The sequence below is a fragment of the Xylona heveae genome (assembly GCF_001619985.1).
Source record: "Xylona heveae TC161 unplaced genomic scaffold L228scaffold_7, whole genome shotgun sequence".
Lineage (NCBI taxonomy): Eukaryota > Fungi > Ascomycota > Xylonomycetes > Xylonales > Xylonaceae > Xylona > Xylona heveae.
In genome coordinates this window covers 461830-479942 of record NW_017264199.1, presented here as the reverse complement: position 1 = coordinate 479942, position 18113 = coordinate 461830, and the positions used below count along the sequence as shown (strand labels likewise).

General features: G+C 48.3%; 7 protein-coding genes and 1 non-coding gene across 8 annotated transcripts; 3 read left to right on the top strand and 5 right to left on the bottom strand.

Annotated features, from left to right (window-relative positions):
• Window positions 1-724: 724 nt before the first annotated feature.
• On the top strand, window positions 725-2451 carry L228DRAFT_239596 (hypothetical protein; the record flags this gene model as incomplete). Its single annotated transcript, XM_018331161.1, has 9 exons — window positions 725-1177; window positions 1311-1552; window positions 1617-1857; window positions 1916-1940; window positions 1997-2042; window positions 2092-2155; window positions 2207-2238; window positions 2295-2353; window positions 2411-2451. The coding sequence occupies 9 exons, from the start codon at window positions 725-727 to the stop codon at window positions 2449-2451; spliced, it is 1203 nt and encodes a 400-aa protein (XP_018187190.1).
• Window positions 2452-2748: 297 nt separating this feature from the next.
• On the top strand, window positions 2749-5017 carry L228DRAFT_283779 (T-complex protein 1). The gene is made up of 3 exons (XM_018336145.1): window positions 2749-2932; window positions 3052-3422; window positions 3542-5017. Exons 1-3 carry the CDS (start codon window positions 2874-2876, stop codon window positions 4759-4761), a joined length of 1650 nt encoding a protein of 549 aa, XP_018187189.1. The 5' UTR covers window positions 2749-2873; the 3' UTR covers window positions 4762-5017.
• L228DRAFT_231171 (class I glutamine amidotransferase-like protein) lies at window positions 5011-6853 on the bottom strand. The gene is made up of 2 exons (XM_018330561.1): window positions 6128-6853; window positions 5011-5940 (listed from the first exon to the last, which is right to left on the bottom strand). The coding sequence occupies exons 1-2, from the start codon at window positions 6366-6368 to the stop codon at window positions 5423-5425; spliced, it is 759 nt and encodes a 252-aa protein (XP_018187188.1). The 5' UTR covers window positions 6369-6853; the 3' UTR covers window positions 5011-5422.
• A 1368-nt stretch (window positions 6854-8221) lies between these two features.
• Window positions 8222-9921, bottom strand: L228DRAFT_156680 (hypothetical protein). The gene is made up of 3 exons (XM_018329347.1): window positions 9663-9921; window positions 9195-9448; window positions 8222-9055 (listed from the first exon to the last, which is right to left on the bottom strand). The coding sequence occupies exons 1-3, from the start codon at window positions 9673-9675 to the stop codon at window positions 8369-8371; spliced, it is 954 nt and encodes a 317-aa protein (XP_018187187.1). The 5' UTR covers window positions 9676-9921; the 3' UTR covers window positions 8222-8368.
• Window positions 9922-10176: 255 nt separating this feature from the next.
• On the bottom strand, window positions 10177-12505 carry L228DRAFT_231169 (sporulation protein-like protein RMD1). Its single transcript, XM_018330560.1, has 3 exons — window positions 11189-12505; window positions 10771-11122; window positions 10177-10711 (listed from the first exon to the last, which is right to left on the bottom strand). The coding sequence occupies exons 1-3, from the start codon at window positions 12329-12331 to the stop codon at window positions 10635-10637; spliced, it is 1572 nt and encodes a 523-aa protein (XP_018187186.1). The 5' UTR covers window positions 12332-12505; the 3' UTR covers window positions 10177-10634.
• Window positions 12506-13373: 868 nt separating this feature from the next.
• On the bottom strand, window positions 13374-14746 carry L228DRAFT_269097 (hypothetical protein; the record flags this gene model as incomplete). The annotated part of the gene is made up of 2 exons (XM_018335234.1): window positions 13374-13866; window positions 13923-14746. The coding sequence occupies 2 exons, from the start codon at window positions 14744-14746 to the stop codon at window positions 13374-13376; spliced, it is 1317 nt and encodes a 438-aa protein (XP_018187185.1).
• A 306-nt stretch (window positions 14747-15052) lies between these two features.
• L228DRAFT_269096 (hypothetical protein) lies at window positions 15053-16354 on the top strand (the record flags this gene model as incomplete). Its single annotated transcript, XM_018335233.1, has 1 exon — window positions 15053-16354. The coding sequence occupies one exon, from the start codon at window positions 15053-15055 to the stop codon at window positions 16352-16354; it is 1302 nt and encodes a 433-aa protein (XP_018187184.1).
• Window positions 16355-17449: 1095 nt separating this feature from the next.
• Window positions 17450-17556, bottom strand: L228DRAFT_t85. The gene has a single exon. It is a non-coding gene; the product is annotated as a tRNA-Val (tRNA).
• Window positions 17557-18113: the final 557 nt, after the last annotated feature.

The following is an 18113-nucleotide window of genomic DNA, read 5'->3' as shown; positions in this document are numbered from 1 at the left end:
ATGCTCTGCCTTTCTTAGAAGAGGGGGGGTTTTTTTTTTGACTGTAACCTCTAGAGCTAGCTTTCTAGGTCATATTTCTCATTTCTAGGTGATGGGGAAGGGTTTAATGTTTGGCTAACGTTTGAGCGCGATTTCGGAGCTTTAGATGTATTGTTTCAAAGAGCAAGGCGTATACATTATATAGATTCACAGGTTAGAAGAATGTATAGATTGATAGACATTCCTGAGCAAATGGATATATATATTTGGAATGTAATGAGTCTTGATCTCGGCCATACAATCATATGTTGCAAGAGAGATTGGTCTCAGTGCTAGTTTGCTGGTTTGAACTTGGTATATTATACGCAAGGCGGCATATGCCGCTCAGAAGGTGGACCTCAACGTCACCAAGAACAACAATACCGTAAGCTCAAAAATAAGCTCATGATATGTCCTGTAGTTGTTCACGCGTTAGTACTTTTATACATTGATTAATCTAATTCCTGCAGGCGAGCACATCTAAATACTTTCTTGGAATTGGTCAATTTTACGTTTTCTTGACTTTTCTAAATGCTTTCAAAGAACGCTGATCTAACGACCTCTTGACTTGGAAGCTACTATTCCGGGCGTATTTGACGTGACTGTCACGTCAAATATTACCATGAGCGCGTCAATAGTCTCGATTGGTGCTGCGAGAGGCGTTGTGAGGCTGTCAGCTCTTCCCCTCACCAGTCTCGACTCCGCAATGAAGCTGGGACTCGGATCAAAAGTACCTTTATTGCGGTCATCCCAACATACATCAATATTGAGGCACCCTCAGAAGCAGCCACCGTTTCTCAGAAACTATGTATCCCCTGCACACAAAATTTCCTTGACTTTCAAAGAGGCTCAGCAGGATTTCCACTTGCGAAATTCCCAGTCACCGAAGCATCCATCAACTATACTCTTTACAAGCCCCGGCCGTGTAGGAGTTCAATGGAAGCATAATGCTTTCAATACCTACCAAACTCGATCAATTTCTGGCTTTGGCTTTCCAGGGGGTCCAAAGTATCGACGCTTTGGCCAGGAGTCGTCCTCATACGGCAGCACCGGGCACAACGTAAAGAATCTGTTATCCAACCCCACTTATCGGTACAGCTTGGGTATCGTGGCCACGTTAATGGTGCTTTTCTACGTATTGAATCTTGAAGAAGTACCCGTGAGTTTCTCCCTGACCTTTGATCGCTGGGCGGAACTCCGCAGTAGGATGTACAATCTGGTTCACGGTTCATCTATTATTCGGAAATCGTTTTATTTAATTTTATATTTTTCCGGCTGACGATACATTGTAGGTATCTGGGAGAAGACGTTTCAATGTGTTCTCGTCTGAGACTGAAGAGGAGCTCGGGAGGCAACAATATCAACAAATTATGCAGCAATATCAGCAACAAATCCTGCCAGCCTGGAATCCACATACGCGTATGGTGAGACGTGTGATGGAGAGATTGATTCCTGCCACTGGCTTGCAGAGTGCAAATTGGGAGGTTCATGTCATTGATGACCCCAATCAGATAAACGCCTTTGTCATTCCCGGGTACGTATTGGCAAAGTTCATAGGCCTTGCAATTCCGCGAACTTGTAAAATTGACCGGTCATAGTGGCAAGGTTTTTGTTTTCAGTGGACTTCTTCCCGTTTGTCAAGATGATGATGGCCTGGCTACAGTGCTGGGTCACGAAATTGCTCACAATATGGCACATCACATGGCAGAACGTATGAGCCAGAGCATTTGGATGATGGTGTTTATGACTCTATTTACGTTCTTGTTTCAAACTCCGGATTTCGCGAGTAGAATTTTGTTGGACTTGGTCTATGAGAAGCCCGGCTCACGAGCCCAAGAGGTATTCATCATTCCACAAACCTGGGGAGACTAGCGAGGCTAATACCATTTCCCTACAGACTGAAGCCGACTACATCGGTCTAAGTATGGGGACGATTCTTAGCCTAGTTGATGGTAACATGATACTGATCCTATTCCAGTGTTGATGGCCCAGAGCTGTTACAATCCCGATGCCGCTGTTGGACTGTAAGTGCCTGAAATATTGCATAAACGCATATCTTATTGACTTTTGCAGTTGGCAACGTATGCAAAAGGCAGAGAAGTATGCTCCGCCGCAGTTTCTCTCAACACATCCCTCGGTATGCAAAATAATCTCTATGCTCAGCGATATCCAAAGCTAACTCATACAGAGTCATAACCGTGTAGGGAACATCCGTGAATGGTTCGTCTCATAGGCTCATTTACCAATCAAGTGCTAAAGCTGACTGATCATTTTAGGTTACCAGAAGCTGAGCAAAAGGCTTCTGCATCAGACTGTTCGAGCACCTTGGGATACGGTAAATGCCATGCTAAATTATATGAAACTTTGCCGTTTCGCTGACATTCTTTGACAGCGGAAGATTTCAAGCGAGCCTTCAACCAGGTGGTTTGGTAAAGGCATCATTAGGGGGTATATTGGCGGGCGAAATTGGTGTTCACTGGCCTTGAATTGCAGTGTAATTTTAATATTATTGATATCCACTCAACATCCTAAGGTAGATATATCCAAACCACCTTTGTAAATTTTCGAAAGCATCTAGGCAGTCTTGCGTCCTAGTTATCTGCTGTTTCCCTTTGATTATGAAGTGGTGCTGTATAGCAGAGCTGGTCCTCGCGTCGGGGTGAATCGTGATTCGCCAAGAAAATGGAGATTTGGGGGGAACAGCCAAAGTTCGCATAATTAAGCGGCGCGCGTGGGACAATCTAGAGAGTCCGGAGACGCCAGACACCGCAACAGAATAATTTCCAGCTACAATTTCATTTTCTCCCTGTTGTAGCTTGGATTCAATTCTGTGAAAAGCTACAACTTGCTTCAACATGTCTCTCTCAATACCGACCGCGCCCAACAGCGGCCTGTTCAAGCAGGGTTATCAAAAGTACGATTTCATCACCGACAGCGGCCGATGGGTCCTTCCAACCTGCCTCAAGCTCTCATCACATACTGTCAGGGCATTTGAAATCAAAGTGTACAAGGCTAACAGAGATTGCGTTACAGCTACGATAGCGAAGATGGAGCCGTCCTCCGAAACATTGATGCCTGCAGAACCATCGCCCAGACGGTGCAGTCTTCCCTGGGTCCGCATGGCCGCAACAAGATTGTCATCAACCACCTGCAGAAGATGGTCCTGACCTCGGACGCTGCGACGATATTAAGAGAACTCGATGTGGTGCATCCGGCTGCCAAGCTTTTGGTCATGGCCAGTCAGCAGCAGGAAGCTGAGATGGGTGACGGAACAAATCTCGTTATTGTGTTGGCCGGCGAGCTTCTCCGAAAGGCAGAGGACCTTTTACGAATGGGCCTAAAGTCGGCCGATGTCATGCAGGGCTACGAGAAGGCGCAGGAGTTTGCATTGAAGGCTCTTGAAGGTATGACTATCAAGTTTCACGTTTATCTTCCATGTTTCATCCCCTCATTTCCACATCCTGCAAGGTTTTGAAAATCCCATAAACAACAACCTCTAACTCTACTTGCTCTACACTCGCAGATCTCGAAGTCGATAAAGTCACCGACATGCGCTCCCAGTCCGAGCTCAGCAAAGCCATCCGTACCGTCGTGGCCTCGAAACAAGCTGGCACCGAGGACCTCCTGGCGGACCTCGTCGCCGAGGCCGTTCTCGCCGTGCTTCCCAAGAACCCGGCCAACTTCAACGTCGACAACATCCGCGTCGTGAAGATTATGGGCGGCAGCATTGAGCAGAGCCGAGTAGTCAAAGGAATGGTTTTCGGCCGAGAGCCCGACGGCTCCGTGAAGAAGGCGAAGAAGGCCAAGGTCGGCGTCTTCTCATGCCCGATCGACATCAGCCAGACCGAGACCAAGGGCACCGTGCTGCTGAAGAACGCCCAAGAGATGCTGGACTTCACCAAGGGCGAAGAAAGCCAGCTCGAGAGCGCCATCAAGGAACTCTACGACTCCGGACTCCGCGTCGTTGTGGCCGGCGCCACCGTCGGCGAACTTGCCATGCACTACCTCAACCGCTTCGGCATTCTCGTGATCAAGGTTCTCAGCAAATTCGAGCTGCGCCGTCTGTGCCGCGTCGTGGGCGCCACCCCGCTCGCTCGCCTTGGCGCCCCCATGCCCGACGAAATGGGCAACGTCGATGTTGTCGAGACCCTCGAGATTGGCGGCGACCGCGTCACCGTCTTCCGCCAGGAAAGCGAAGCCACGCGCACTGCGACCCTCGTTATTCGCGGCGCCACCCAGAACCATCTCGACGACATTGAGCGTGCCGTTGATGACGGCGTCAACGTCGTCAAGGCCATCACCCGCGACGCTCGCCTCGTCCCGGGCGCCGGCGCCACCGAAATGCAGCTCATCGAACGCATCACCGCCTTTGGCGACAAGACTCCCGGCTTGCCCCAGTATTCCATCAAAAAGTACGCCGAAGCCTTCGAGGTCATCCCCCGCACTCTTGCCGAGAGCGCTGGTCTCGACGCCACCGAGGTCTTGAGCAGACTGTACGCCGCCCACCACCACAAGCGCGAGGATGCCTGGACTGCCGGTGTCGATGTCGAGAACGACGACAGCACAGGCGTCCTCGATGCCAAGGCTAACGGTATCCTCGACCTCATGGTCTCCAAGGCCTGGGCGATCAAGCTCGCCACCGAAGCTGCCCGCACAGTCCTTGGCGTCGACCAGATCATCGTCGCGCGACAGGCTGGCGGTCCCAAACCCCCGGGTCCCAATCCCAACTGGGACGAGGATTAAACGATTTCTAGCACGGGACGCAGGAGTGCTTTTGTCTAAAAAAAAAGAGATTTGATGTTTCAAGTAGCATTAGGCATGATTTCACAGAAGGTTTTCTTCGATTTTTTTTCACCCTTTTTTCACCCTTCCCCCTTTGTATGTATCGCTTCACTTAACATCTGACATACTCCGTATTGCATTACACAATTCCTTCAAAAATGAGAATTGGCAAATAAATTCCAGCCAATGGACTATGCATCAAAGAATTGTCACGGGGATTCATCTACTTGAAACTTTCGTAGAGTGAAAATATGTACATTGCTCTATATTCTCCTCATTCATCCAATGCTTAGTCTGGCTATAAACTGCTCAATTAAAAAAAAACACTATATATATGGATGGGTAATATCGGAAAAGGAGAGAACCTCAGACAGCATCACTGGTATGGATACTATCTGTGTCTCAACAGTGGTGTATCCAAGAAAAAAAAAACACATTCAGTCATCAAAATCAAATCCGTGGGAAAGCCAACCCCTCAAAAACTGGCCTGGCGTACCCACACGGGGATCGTAAATGCCAAATCCAAATCCAAATCCAAATCTAGCAGAGAGAGCCCCTTAATAGAAGCAAAGAGATCCTTGAATAGAAGCAGAGAGACCCGTTGACTAGAGATAAGAAACCTCTAATCCTCTAGCAAAAACCTCAAAAACGAAGCCGCGACGCCGACGCCATCATGCGCATTGTCCACGCGGGCCATGGCATCATTGTACATTTCATCGTCAAACACGCCAGCAGCATGTCTCTTGACCAGCATCTCGCGCATAATCTCCGCCGTGAATTCCGGATGGCCTTGCACCGTGATCAGGCGGCCGGGCGCATACATGCCGTGCACGGCGCATTTGGGGCTATACCCCAGGGGCTCGACACCGGGAGGGTACTCGTAGACGATATCTCGATGCATTTGGAACAGATTGATGTGTTCCTTTTGGAACAGCTGCTTGCCCCGCGGGGACAGTTGCATGGGACACACGGAGATTTCCCATCCTTGGGTGCTGCGGTCCACTTTGACGCCCATGGCCCGGCCGACGATCTGGTGGCCGAAACAGATGCCGATGATGCGCACGCGGGATTGCGCGAGCACGCGCTGCACGTAGGCGACGAGTTTGTGGATCCACGGCGCGTTGTCGAATGCGTTTTGCTCTAGAGAATGGCGGTTGTTAGTGTGGATGGATTGTGAGTGGATGTGATTGTGATAGTGATATTGGGAGAGAAGAGGGATACTGGGAAAGGAGAGAGGAGGGATACTGATAAAGGAGAGAAAAAGAGGAGGGAGTGAAAGGGAAGGGAAGGGAAAGGGAAAGGAGGGAAGGGGACACAAAGGACGTACTAGATCCAGTCAAAAGAATGGCGTCGATATCGTCAAGCTCAGGATATCGTTCTTCGCGCAGCACGTCCCATTTTGTAATTTCAAGGCCCTTGGTCGATGATAACACGTCCGGTTGGCCCAATGCGTCGGCGCCAGCGCGGATGAGTTCGCCAAAGAGTCCGCCGTAGCCGCCGTGACGCTCGTTGGCTTCATCCGGCGGCTTGTCGCATTCGAGGACGGCGATGCGGAGTGGTGGGCGCATTGGAGTATGTACTGCGATTTTTTTTTTTCCTTTCTTTTTTTGCCCGTGTCTGGAGCGTAGTTGATTAGTATGAAGGAATGATATGGCTATTGCTTGTTTCCTGGAAGTTAGGGGCTTGTAATTGAGGCGGATCAGGACGTGCTTTGGAGAGTTGGGATCTTCCAAGGTCTCTAGGAAGAAGAGGAGGCGCAAGAAGAGCAAGAGGGGCAATTAGACACAAATGAGATGACAGGTAAAACAAATAATACCCCAGAGTATAGCAAAAGAAGTAGAATAGTGGAGAAGGACTAGATGTATAAACTAGAGCGGTGTGGAAAGGGAGGGGCAAATGAAACGAGGGGTTGACGAACGTGGAGGACGTGAATAGAGATATGTAAAGAACAATTGACACTCACATTAAAAAGATATTCTTCTGCAGAACGTATCTGGAGGTGGCTCGAAAGTGAAATCACAAAGCCTTGTGTGTGTGTGTGTGTGTGTGTGTGTGACACAATGCAGTGTTGAGACTTTGGAGGGTGGAAGAAAGTTGACAGGACCACACACGGAAACGTCAGAGGGGCGATGGTTGACGGGTGGCGGCGATGTTGCGATAAGAGATAGGCGGTGTGTGGTGGCGTCGGAGAGAGGGCGTAACTTATGTTGTACTCTACCTCTCTGTGTTGTACGTCCCATTACCTGTAGTTTTATAAGTTTAGTGGTATTCTTCTCTGGAGAAACTCCGTACTGGCTCCGAGGATAACTACAGTACAGTGAGCCACCCGCGGGACTAGTGTTAATTTTTCAACTGGTTAGTGGTCAAAATACAACTAATCCAGTATATATAGTGCATTATTACTTACTACTCTATTTCGGACGAGATACTTTGGCAACAACACACGTACTTTACTTTTTCCCTACACCATCTTTTCATGGGACACCACCATCTTATATTCTGCTTTCTATGCTGCTTATTGCTCAATCAATCCTTATCTTGAGACATTCATGTCGTTTGGGTGGAACAGAAATGCTTATCTCCATGTAATATACGTACAGCGCTGCCATATCTCGGGCACGTCAGAGGAGCAGCATCACGAGGGTATTTTATGCAAGTTATCGTTGTGCAGCATGCATAAGTGTGAGTGCAAAGGATAGCGATGCAGGCAAAAAGTCAGAGAAATGTATAGATTGTGGGGGGAGGTGGAAATGTATTAGGCATGTCCGATAAGCTGTGTGAAAGGGAAGGGGGGATGACGACCAGAAGGAACAAGAAGGGTAGCTTGATTTAGATTGACAGAAAACATGAACATAGTTCACATCGTGGATCAAATTAACAGAAATTATCAGAGAATACAACTAAATTTTTTTTTGGAAAGCTGTGACCGAACAAACAATTAGTAACCATGCCATGTCCATTATTGAAATCTGATATCATCATCGCCCTTGCTAGTGTACACAGTTGATATCACCCATTTTTCAACAACGCCGAAGAGAAGAAACAAGAACCAGTGAGAGAGCCATAAAAGGAGACAAAGAAAAGCCTTGTAAAGGAAAAAGAAAAGCAGATGACAGAGGGAAAGGGAAAAGAAGGGGGAACGAAAACCACAATTTTAAAGGAAAGGGGAGGAACACTAATGCATGCTTTTCGCACAAACATGTAAGCTTTCTGTGAAAATTTTGGAAAAGGTGGAAAAAAGGAACAATACAAATGCTGGTGCCGACATCTCGCATGAACTCAGGTTATGCCAGCCAAGTCCTTTCCTGTCGAGTCCAGGTATGGCCACACACATGATCACGTCTTCTGTGTCATCGGCTTCAAGGTGGCTTCAACCTTTGACACGTATCCATCTGCATGCTTTAATGTGATGACAAGCCACACCTGTTCCGTGGCAAATCAAATCCATCATGGACAACGGTGTTTTAAACGTTCACCGTTGCATTTGCCAAATGTGCAAGAAATGCTAAAACACGAGACAGCGAAACACGTCGGCAGACCTGGGCGAAAGGCTGCAAAAAGCCTGCCTCTATCGATTCACGGCAGTAAAACCACCGGCTTCTGGCTTCTTCTCGTCGGCGTCCTTATCTTCATCCGCTGCGGGCGCTGGAGAGCCAGCATCTTCATCCACATCCATGGCGTTCTCATCTTTGACGTGTTTCTCTTTCTTTGTTCCATCAGCTGCCTTCTTCTCATCCACGTCGACATCTTCGTCCTCTGGATTTTCGCCATTCTCGACGTCTTCCGCTTCTTCGTCTTCCCGGTCTGCTAATTCTTCGGCGTTGTTCTCTTCCTCCTCTGTGACAAACGATTGTCGCTCCTCAGGCGCAAGGTCCCGCCATGCCTCCTCGATACCCTCATCCAATTGTGCCTCGCTTGCGTCCGGAAGCTTTTCGCGGAGTGAAGGGAGTGTTGATGCTCGGAATGTGCGGAACCCAGCAGGCGGACGCGCAGGGCTGCGAGTCTTCTTCGAGTATCTGGATCTTGATGCTGCTCTGCTCTTCTTGGTAGACGATCCCTCCTTACTCGCCTTGTCGGCGGCGCCGCGGGCGCGGGATGTGGATTTTCGAGACGACTTTTCCTTCTTCTCAGCTGGGGGAGGCGTCATAGCGGAAGAGCTGGCGCGACCAGTAGCTCCCGGAAGAGGCGGCGACGGAGGTGCATGTGCTTGTGCAGCGCGGTGAGACCGTTTGCTGCGGAGAGGTTTGTCCTTAGGCTACGCAGAATGTTAGTTATGACGGTGTGAAGCGACGGAATGAACGGGAAAATTGAAGGGAGACAGCAAAGGCATCGAGAGAACAAGGGTAGCGTCGTAGTATAGTGTTGAACGGTGAGAAGGGGACATCTGGACATACAGTTGGTGGTGCGTCCTCACTCCCGCTCGTCTCTTCGCCATCCATGATAGCAGCCTTGTCGGTTCGGCGCGCCAGTTGCTCGAGGAGAAATGCGCGCTCAAGGCGCATCTTGGTCACGCCACGGTTGAGTCGGATCTTTCGCAGTCGGAAAGCATCGTTGGAGTCTTCGACTTCGTTCATGCGCCGTTTGAGATCTGCACATTTGCGTCGGTATGCTTGCTCCACCGACGGCGGAAGCGGGCCCGGAATAGCGCCTATAGGCCCATCTGAATTAGTATTCGTAGTTGCTTTTGAGAGCTTGGTAGTATTGCGTGGGATTCGCACGTCAAAAGGTCAAAGTTGCAGTCAAGCTATTTAGGTGATTTCTGGGCGGGTGCTGGGAAGCTGTCCGCCGCCGAATATGGGTAGAGTTTGACAAGATGACCGACTCGTTCAATGACGCGCCCTCTAGAAGTAGGAGAAACTTACTGCTCGGAGGCATTTCTGGCAAGGTGAGCTCAAAGAGAGCTTTGACCTTTTTTTGGATGCCGATTGGGACTGGATGGAAATTGGTCGAGGGATTATCGAAAGAGGATGAGGAGTTTTGATGTAGAACGTTGGAAATGGCGGGATGAGGAGAAGATGGTAAGTTGTGAGAAAGTGGATGGTGAGCAGGGCGTCGCAGGACCTGTGGCTGTCGATCCCTCGTTCCGTTCCGTAGTGGTCGGCTGGTTCCTGTGCGGCGTTGTGTCTCCTTCTCGCCCTCTCGGCGGTTGCTCCGCGTGTCCCGAGCATCCATTTGGCGATGGTGAGGCATCAAGATCTAGCGGAACTTGCGTTATCAAGAAAGGGTGATGCTGTAAGTGAAGAAGAAAATGGTAAATACACTGCGCTTGATGTTTGTGATGATATAATTGAATCTTGCCCGGGCGATTGAGGATGGACAGTCTATGTGGTCAGGTCGCTCAAAACATTACATTCAATTCACTTGGATCTCTACTTTCGACCGAACATTCTTCATTCTGAGACAATTTTTCACTATCATGTAACAAGCAAAAGCCGCTGCAACGGCAAGCAGTGGATCAGAATCTCTATTCCTCTTTCGACCCACGTCGTCAATGTGCTCCACATAGTAAATAATTACATGACAGTATTAAGGACTATAGAGTTTTAGGTGGCCAATACTGTCAATCTTGCAGGGTCGCTGTCCATAAGAGCTTCGTGCTCGGACCTAATCAACTACCCGCCGCATTAAAAGAAAGGAACAAGGAGAGAAAAAGAATGCGCTCTGAAAAGTATTACAAGAAAGAAAAGAAATGTAGTATCTACAAACCAAATTTTCCACATATCCCTTGAATACCTCAGACCAAATCCCAGAGCACAAATGAAGAGTATTCAACAAGACGCGAAGAGTTCAGACAAAGGGCAATAGCAAGCATATGGTAAAGATTCGCTCATTCCCTAGTCAACGCCAGCATAAAGGTCGACAACAATGTTAATAGCAGCAACAAGGATCTCAGCCGCAATGAGAACGATGACTAGGTGAACGCATAGATGTTAGCGGTGAACCAATAAACCTCATAAGAAGCAAACATACCAATCCACTCTAAATATTCGCCATGAGTATGCGTCTGCTGATCACGGAGCACAGCAAGCAAATCAGCAATAACATCTAAACGTTCCGTAAGAAGCCCAACTCGTTGGTCCATTTCCAGATAGCTTCGAACAGCGACATAGATGGGTTCTAGCTGAGGCTCAGCCCACATGAGTTCGGGCGAGTCTAGCACGGAACCTTGTAAATGAATATTGATGCGGAGAATGAACAGCTCGCCAATCTGCATATTTAGTTGACGCCGTGTCAGGTTGACTTTCCCTTCCAATGCAATCCGCTCGGGAATGTCTTTGGTCATTTCAATGGTGTTGTCAACCAAATCTTCAAAAAGCGAAGTCTAGAGGTGAAGTCTTAGCGCCGCCGGGGTCATTTCAATATACATGGCAGAAAGAGATAAACCCACCTTGACACTCTGAGCAAGCGCGTGGCTGATTGCCAGCTTGGTCATGTAATTTCTCTTGTCTCGTAAACTGATAAAGTCATTGTAGATTCGCGCTTGATAGTCTCGGGTGTAGTAAAAGTTGAAGTCTTCTGTTTGCACGTCGTCCTGGCTGAGCTTCTCCTGTTCGAACTTCGCAATCTCTTTCAGAAATCGCTGTTCCTGTTTGAGGGTCATACCCCAAATGACGACAGTGCCGTAGTTGAATAGAAACACTTCAGGGGTGTGGACTTCGGTATCAAAGTCGACCGTATCCCCCCGTACGTCATCTGTTCTGTGCACCTCGTCGTGCTCGCCAGTAGCAAGCGTCGTGTCTCCTCCTTCAGTGTGCAAGTCAATCAGGTCATCTCGTCGACTCTTTGTATTGCCTTCCACTTCAAGCTCACTATCAGAGAACCTCCTCTCACGCATCTGCGGCCGGTCTTCCTCATTATGTTGGCTTCGAGATGACCTCGGTTCCATAGACCCATCTGGCTCTTTGTCCATTGGGGACCTGCCATAATTGTAAGGCGTATAGACACATTCGTCGATTAACTTGGGCATGGCTCCTCGCGATCTAGCCTTGCCTTTGAGAAACCTAACCAGCCCTTCCAGTTGGTATGCGTTGGCCGTACAATAAGCTGTAACTCGCGGAAGCTTGTCTCGGTCTGCTTTGCCTAACCTGGCCGCATCTCTGCGAGCGGTAGGATCTTTGATTCGGGTAAATTGCGAATATACATCTCGCCCACTTTCCTCATCTTGTTCTTCTTCTTCGAGCTCGGGGTTTGGGAGGAGCTTTAACTTCTGAGCAGTTCTGGTTGTTCGCTGGGGCCCTATCTTGGCTGCTGGCGTATTTTGGGGTGTAACCAGAGGAGATCCATGACTGTTACGTCGTCTAAGTTTGCTATTGAGTGCTGAGAGCATTGGTTGCGGAGCATGGCTGTATGCGGAGGTAGATGGTCTCTGAGCGGTAGTCGTTGCGCTGCTGCCGGTCGGGCCAAGAACACTTGGGCTAAATGTGACAGTTCTTGCAGGCCGTATTCCTGTTTCTATACTGTTGCGTCTTCCGGTGGTTTGTCCAGCAGATGTGGACTGCATCAGAGGCGTCGATTCGGTGGTGGTAGCCATGATTCCGGCACTCCCTTTCAGCGGTTCGGTGATGATAGGATTTTCAGCGAACCAGTTGACTATAAGGGAGACAGTTCCATTGGTATCAAGATAACGCTGGAGAAAATCAATTCGACCCAATTGAGCAGAATCAAAGGGGATTTTTGCAAAACTGCAATTCCACCTCCAACTATTCAACGCATCTAAAGAGAAAAGGCGGAAGAAGCAGCTGTGACGAAGTGACGTACCAGACACAAAACGGTAATGCGTCGCACTAATCCCCTTCCGGACAACCGTTATGATTCTTCAACCTCTTGGGTAACTAAACTCATTTGGAGCATCATTTCCCATGTTTACTACCTGTCCTCATCGTTCGAGGTATTCACTGGGAAATTATATGTGTAGATTCATAGATCCATCTCACTCAATTATCCTAAAAGACATTTCTAGCACAATGGCCACAAGCACAAGCTCCTGTGCCAAACACTTTTTTTTCTTCCAACCTAATAACGCCATAGATGCATGTCTAGGTATAAAATACAATTATCATCAATCGCATTATCGCGAAGTTGAATCGAAAAAATAGCACACTACTGAATAGAAATGGGTCAAAAGCCATCAATACCGCTCGATGTTTTTCGTCCACAGCCAAACAGTGAGACGCATACCCACACTTTGCAAAGCTCTTCAAAGCAAACTCGGCGTACTTCGACAGAGCTTAGACCATCGATATTGCCTGAAAGTATAAAAAAGGGCGAGTCTCTGAAAATAGAGCGCAGGCAACTGTTTACAATTGCCGGTCGGATGATCCCTCTGACTCGAAACGTGCGCTGCGCTGCCAAGACTGAAACGTGTCGAGCGACGACATGGGGACGAGTGCGGCATGTGGAACCTCCTCGTTTCGACTTTTTGGAATGTCTGCCGAGTATTGACGATATTCTCGCAAAAAAGCGGCAACGAAAGCCCCGACCAAGTGAGTGCAACACGGTGGAATGAAAGGTAGCCAAGTTCCCTCGATAACCGTTTTTAGAATGCACGTGCGAAATTGCATCACACGGCAATCTCAGCGCCGAACAAAGCCGCCACCCATCTTGCGTCGCTCCGTCCCACCACCAGCTCCCGCACGTCCCCGACATCCAGCTAGCCAAGCCTCGCGGACGTTCTTGCTCGACTTTGATCCTTTTGGCGCCAGACGCCCGTTTGCTTTGTCCAGAACCCGAACGTTTACGTCGCCGCGCCTCTTGTCCTTGATTGGTTTCTCATCCACAAAGTATTTGTGTCGCTTAGTGACCGCGGCGGGCTTTGCTGTCTGGTCATTCTCAAACTCTGGCGTAGGCGGTCTCATGGTAGGTTCAGCCATGAGAATTTCTTCGGGAAGAAGGGCTGGGAGACCGGATTTACTCGAGAGGCCACCAGACCCGTCTTCCATTTCCTCGTCGGAATGGGCTTCATCCTTTTCCTGCGTTTTTCGTTTCTTCGGCTTTTGGGAAGTTTCGGCTTGCTGTTTGAAGAACGCATCCCGTTCTTGTCTCTTCTTTCGCTTGGCATCCTCTAGACTGTAAATTAAATGTTAGTAATGCTCTGCTGTACAGACCAGATGAAGGAAACAAACCTTTTCGCTGCCTTGGCGGCCTCCAATGCCTGTGCTTCTGCCTGTGCACGTCCAGAAGAAACCGTAACAGCTTCGGGAGCCTCATCATCATCATCGCTATCTTCTTCTTCCTCTTCCTCTTCCTCGTCTCCATTTTGCTCTGCGTCTTCTTGTGCACTAGCAGCATCAACGCTCGGCAGCTCCGGTTCTTCACTGCCGAACCGAACATGAGTGGATTTCGATTTGGCCGTGCCATTCTCCTTTGTGGACTCATTTACAGTGACTGATTTATTGGACTCTTTGGAGGCAGGCTGGAAGGATGTCGAGACAGCCCCAGTCTCCGGCTCATCCGAAGAGCTCTCTCCCTCTACTTCCTCTTCATCCTCCTCTTCGCTCACCTCCTCTCCCTCATCGGAAGAATTCTTTATCGCTTGCTTAGTTTTGATCGCACTTTCGGGCTCATCATCTCCAAACATGCGCTGCGCACTCTTTTTTGAGGTAGCTGGAGTTTGGAAAACCGCTGGCGAGTCATCATCTTCGCCGTTATCCGGTTCTAGTCTTCTTCGTTTCCTCGTTGTTATGGGAGTACTGGGAAGAGGTGCAGTAGCCGCCGCAGCAGTAGCAGTCTGCCTCTTGCGTGGGCTTTTGATTGGTGTGCTACTTGCGCTGTCGGTGAGACCACGAGACTGTCTCCTTGTTGTGACCATTCCGTTCGCTGGCGAGGCTTTCTCCGCAAGCCTTGCAGACGCTCTGGTTCGAGGTCGAGGTGATTGAGTAGACGCAATCTCTTCCTCTTCAGGCTCAGCGAAGAGAGAGCGTGCTGACTTGACTATTGACGAGAACATATAGCGATGGTGTCAAGTTGTGCTTGGTGCTGAAATTTCAGCGGAAAGTGCAACTGAAAAAGCACCAAAAACTGACGATAATTAATTCTTCCGACTCGTGAATTGTTTTGCCAAGATTTCTCCGAAAGATTGTATTACATAATCAATATCGGGATATTATTTATCCGTGCCATGACAGTACCAAGGACCTCGGAACTCTCACCAAAGAAAGTGACTGCTGTGGCCGCCTTTTGTTTATTCCTTGAATTGAGAGATTCGGACTGGTATTATCGGGAAGGCTTTTCGAGAGATAAACCTTCGAACATAATGGCATCGACCAGAATATCAGGCTCTCTCAGAGCTCTTGTCCAAAAATCATCAAAATGCCCACGACTCATTTCTGCTAAGGGCCGTAACTTCCACAATACAACGTTCCAATCTGCCCGACCCAAACCACGTCCAGCTCCCAGCACACGATTGAGGCAAGCCCAGGTCCCGATACCAGACCTGAACCCCAACGGAGATAAGTCTGAAATTGACAGCTTTCTACAACGCTGCACAAACTTAGCGGAGGAGATCAAAGCCATTTCGATTTCGTCGGCCACTGCATTCGAATTCTTGCGCGCATTCAACGAACACGGCCAGAACCCACCCGTCAAATACATACGCTCTTTATGCGAAAGATTTGGCGTTTCGCCCTCGAATATCTTTGCACTTGCGATCATTGTCAATCGAGAAGGGCCAGGCCAAGGACAAATTATTGCTCGAAGCCTGCTAAATGCAGCCGCGAGCCTGGGCGATCCCTCCGCGGCCATTCACGCAATGCATTCTAACACAATGGATACGAGAGCGCAGAACCCACTGTATTATCGAGAAATGCAAGCACATCTTGCTGGTTTCGTCAAGGAGGATTCGAACCCTCTTGGATTGGTGGCAGCAGGAAACCTTAACGAGAAGCAAGGCAAAAACGACATTGCATTGAAACTTTACGAACGGGCAATTGTCCTAGCCCAAGTCCCAGAGAACAATACAATGCCCGAATCTAGTGTTGGATTAGGTGGAACACCGCTTCTTCAAGCTTATATCGCGCTTGCAAGGGTAAAGAACAGTGCATTAAAGGACAAGGAAGGCGCGAGAGCTGCGTATGAGAAAGCCGCGGAACTGGATAGCCCAGACGCATATTACCATCTTGCCCTCTTGATGGACAATCATGCGTCCGACCAGTACAGGGATCATCTGCTGATCGCAGCTTCGTCGGGCTATACACAAGCCGCCTACCGCTTGGGTCTCTACTATCTCCAACTAAAAGACTCAGACACCAGCTCTAAAACAGCACTGGGCAAGAATCAAGACGAACGAGAGAGGCTTGCATTGGAATGGTTCGATCTAGGCGCAGCAGCCAACGACAAAAATTCGATCATCAATGTGATTCTCCTCTGCAAATTACGAAGCCTGCACGTTAAATCACAGGCGTGGTTGTTCAAAATCAAAAGTTCCAGACATCTTTCGCAAGATCCGGTGATTGCCGAAATCCAACGAATGTGGGAGGACAAGAACTGCGATCTAGAGGACTTTCGAATCTTCCTAGACCAATATAATAAGGATGCCACAAAGACACGTCCGGATTGAGAGCCCTCGTCTCCGAAAAGAAAACCTGCCAGCTGCTTCCACCAGTCTAGCAATCTTTGATCATGCTTGAATACAGGCTTGCTCTGATAGCAAAAGCTCGCTCAACCTCGTGCCGCATACCTACAAAAAGGCAATTCTGTATAAGAAATTGATCTGTCTTCACGAACCCCGTGGCTACATTACAACTGCCATGCCAACATCAAGCGGACATTCCTCGGGCAAACTCCGATTCGAGGTCCCGGGGCTCGAATGTGGTGCTCCAGCAACTCTACTAACATTTTACTCCTCACCGCTACACCACATTCTCGTCCCAGGAATGATGTCTCTGAAAGTGACAGGATCCAAGAAAGGCATTACGAGATTCTTGCCCAGATCTTATTCTGGTCGTCATCTACACCATTTTTATACCTTTAAACCCCCACACGACACCGCAGGCACATTGGATTGACGCTGGTTCCTTCAATTCATCATTTATATGTATATAAACCGCAACTACTTAGAGGAGTTGGTCCGAAGTCAACGTTTTTCCTGGACCAAGGTATATTGTACAATAGATATAGCAGCATTATTGAAATATAAATTCACGAAACAAACCTCCATACCCCCAAAGAAATTCTGCACAATACTCCATATGCGCACCATCTTTCCCATAAACAAAACCCCCTTCCCCCAAAGGAAACATCCTCGATCCTCATCTATCGTTACCATCCCCTGCAGTCCAGAGATACGGACTCTACTCCGTATTCTCTACTTTGCAAGATAATATTCCATTCATTTTTTTTTTTCGCACTAGTACCTCGATCAAAAAAACATGCACGCCCACCTACTATATACAATCCAGTCAATCTAAGCCTCTCAGTCCGTGCAATTCTACTCGTATAGAGTAATTCCTTATGATGCGCGAGACGGCTAATCTACGCAGCGCCTCAAGACCGAGGACCAAAAGGAAGTTCCTTCGTCTCGCGCCAGCACACCTTGCCCCACCGGATGAGGGACTACGGTGTACACTAAAAACAACGCGACCTGCCCGGCTTCCGTCCGAGGGTGGAGCGAGGAGCTCTCACGCCCAAGAGGGGACGGTGAGCAAAAAAGAAATGACCAGTCTGAGACTCGAACTCAGGACCTTATCGGATTTTCTTGTTTTCCAAATGACTTAAAGCCACTTGTTAACGATACGTGATAACCAACTACACCAACCGGCCAATCAGCTTGAACAATCGCCTCTCCAAATGTGTTATATCCCATTATGTTATATCCCATTGATATCTGGTTGTTGCTTCATTTTAACCTTCAAAACGCCGTCCCGCCGCCCTGCCGCCAACCCGCGCCGCGCCGCGCCAACAATCCGATCGAAAACCGGGAATCGACACCAGGCACCTTACAATGTTCTAAGTATAATACGACCACTAATGAAAACAAGTGGTTCAACAGAGAGTGACCTGTCAAGGATTGTAGATGACGTACCAATGAATTATTCTAAAGTACTTTTGTTGTGGGGTGATATCACATGGTGATGCTCAGGAGAAATATAATCCTCCCGAAGAATAAAAAAACGCGGAAACAAATAACAATCAAATAATCAAATAATCAAATAATCAAATAATTAAATAATTAAATAATTGAAACGAGTCCCCGCAGAATAAAATCGATATAAAAATAGTAGAGAAGAAGATAATAAAGTAATGGAATCGAAAATCAAAGATACTAAATGAAAAAGAATAAAAAGGGGTCAAAAGAATAAAATAAAAGAGGCAGAAAA

Excerpts from the sequence above, each read along its gene's own strand:
- L228DRAFT_156680 (XM_018329347.1), bottom strand. Across the intron at positions 9,056-9,194 it reads GTGAGGACGCACCACCAACT|CCTAAGGACAAACCTCTCCG; the intron begins GTATGTCCAGAT and ends CATTCTGCGTAG.
- L228DRAFT_283779 (XM_018336145.1), top strand. The coding sequence starts at position 2,874 with ATGTCTCTCTCAATACCGACCGCGCCCAACAGCGGCCTGTTCAAGCAG. Across the intron at positions 2,933-3,051 it reads TTCAAGCAGGGTTATCAAAA|CTACGATAGCGAAGATGGAG; the intron begins GTACGATTTCAT and ends ATTGCGTTACAG. Across the intron at positions 3,423-3,541 it reads TGCATTGAAGGCTCTTGAAG|ATCTCGAAGTCGATAAAGTC; the intron begins GTATGACTATCA and ends CTACACTCGCAG.
- L228DRAFT_231169 (XM_018330560.1), bottom strand. The coding sequence starts at position 12,331 with ATGGCTACCACCACCGAATCGACGCCTCTGATGCAGTCCACATCTGCT. Across the intron at positions 11,123-11,188 it reads CGCTTGCTCAGAGTGTCAAG|ACTTCGCTTTTTGAAGATTT; the intron begins GTGGGTTTATCT and ends CTTCACCTCTAG. Across the intron at positions 10,712-10,770 it reads CGAATATTTAGAGTGGATTG|TCATCGTTCTCATTGCGGCT; the intron begins GTATGTTTGCTT and ends GCGTTCACCTAG.
- L228DRAFT_231171 (XM_018330561.1), bottom strand. The coding sequence starts at position 6,368 with ATGCGCCCACCACTCCGCATCGCCGTCCTCGAATGCGACAAGCCGCCG. Across the intron at positions 5,941-6,127 it reads CATTCTTTTGACTGGATCTA|AGCAAAACGCATTCGACAAC; the intron begins GTACGTCCTTTG and ends GCCATTCTCTAG.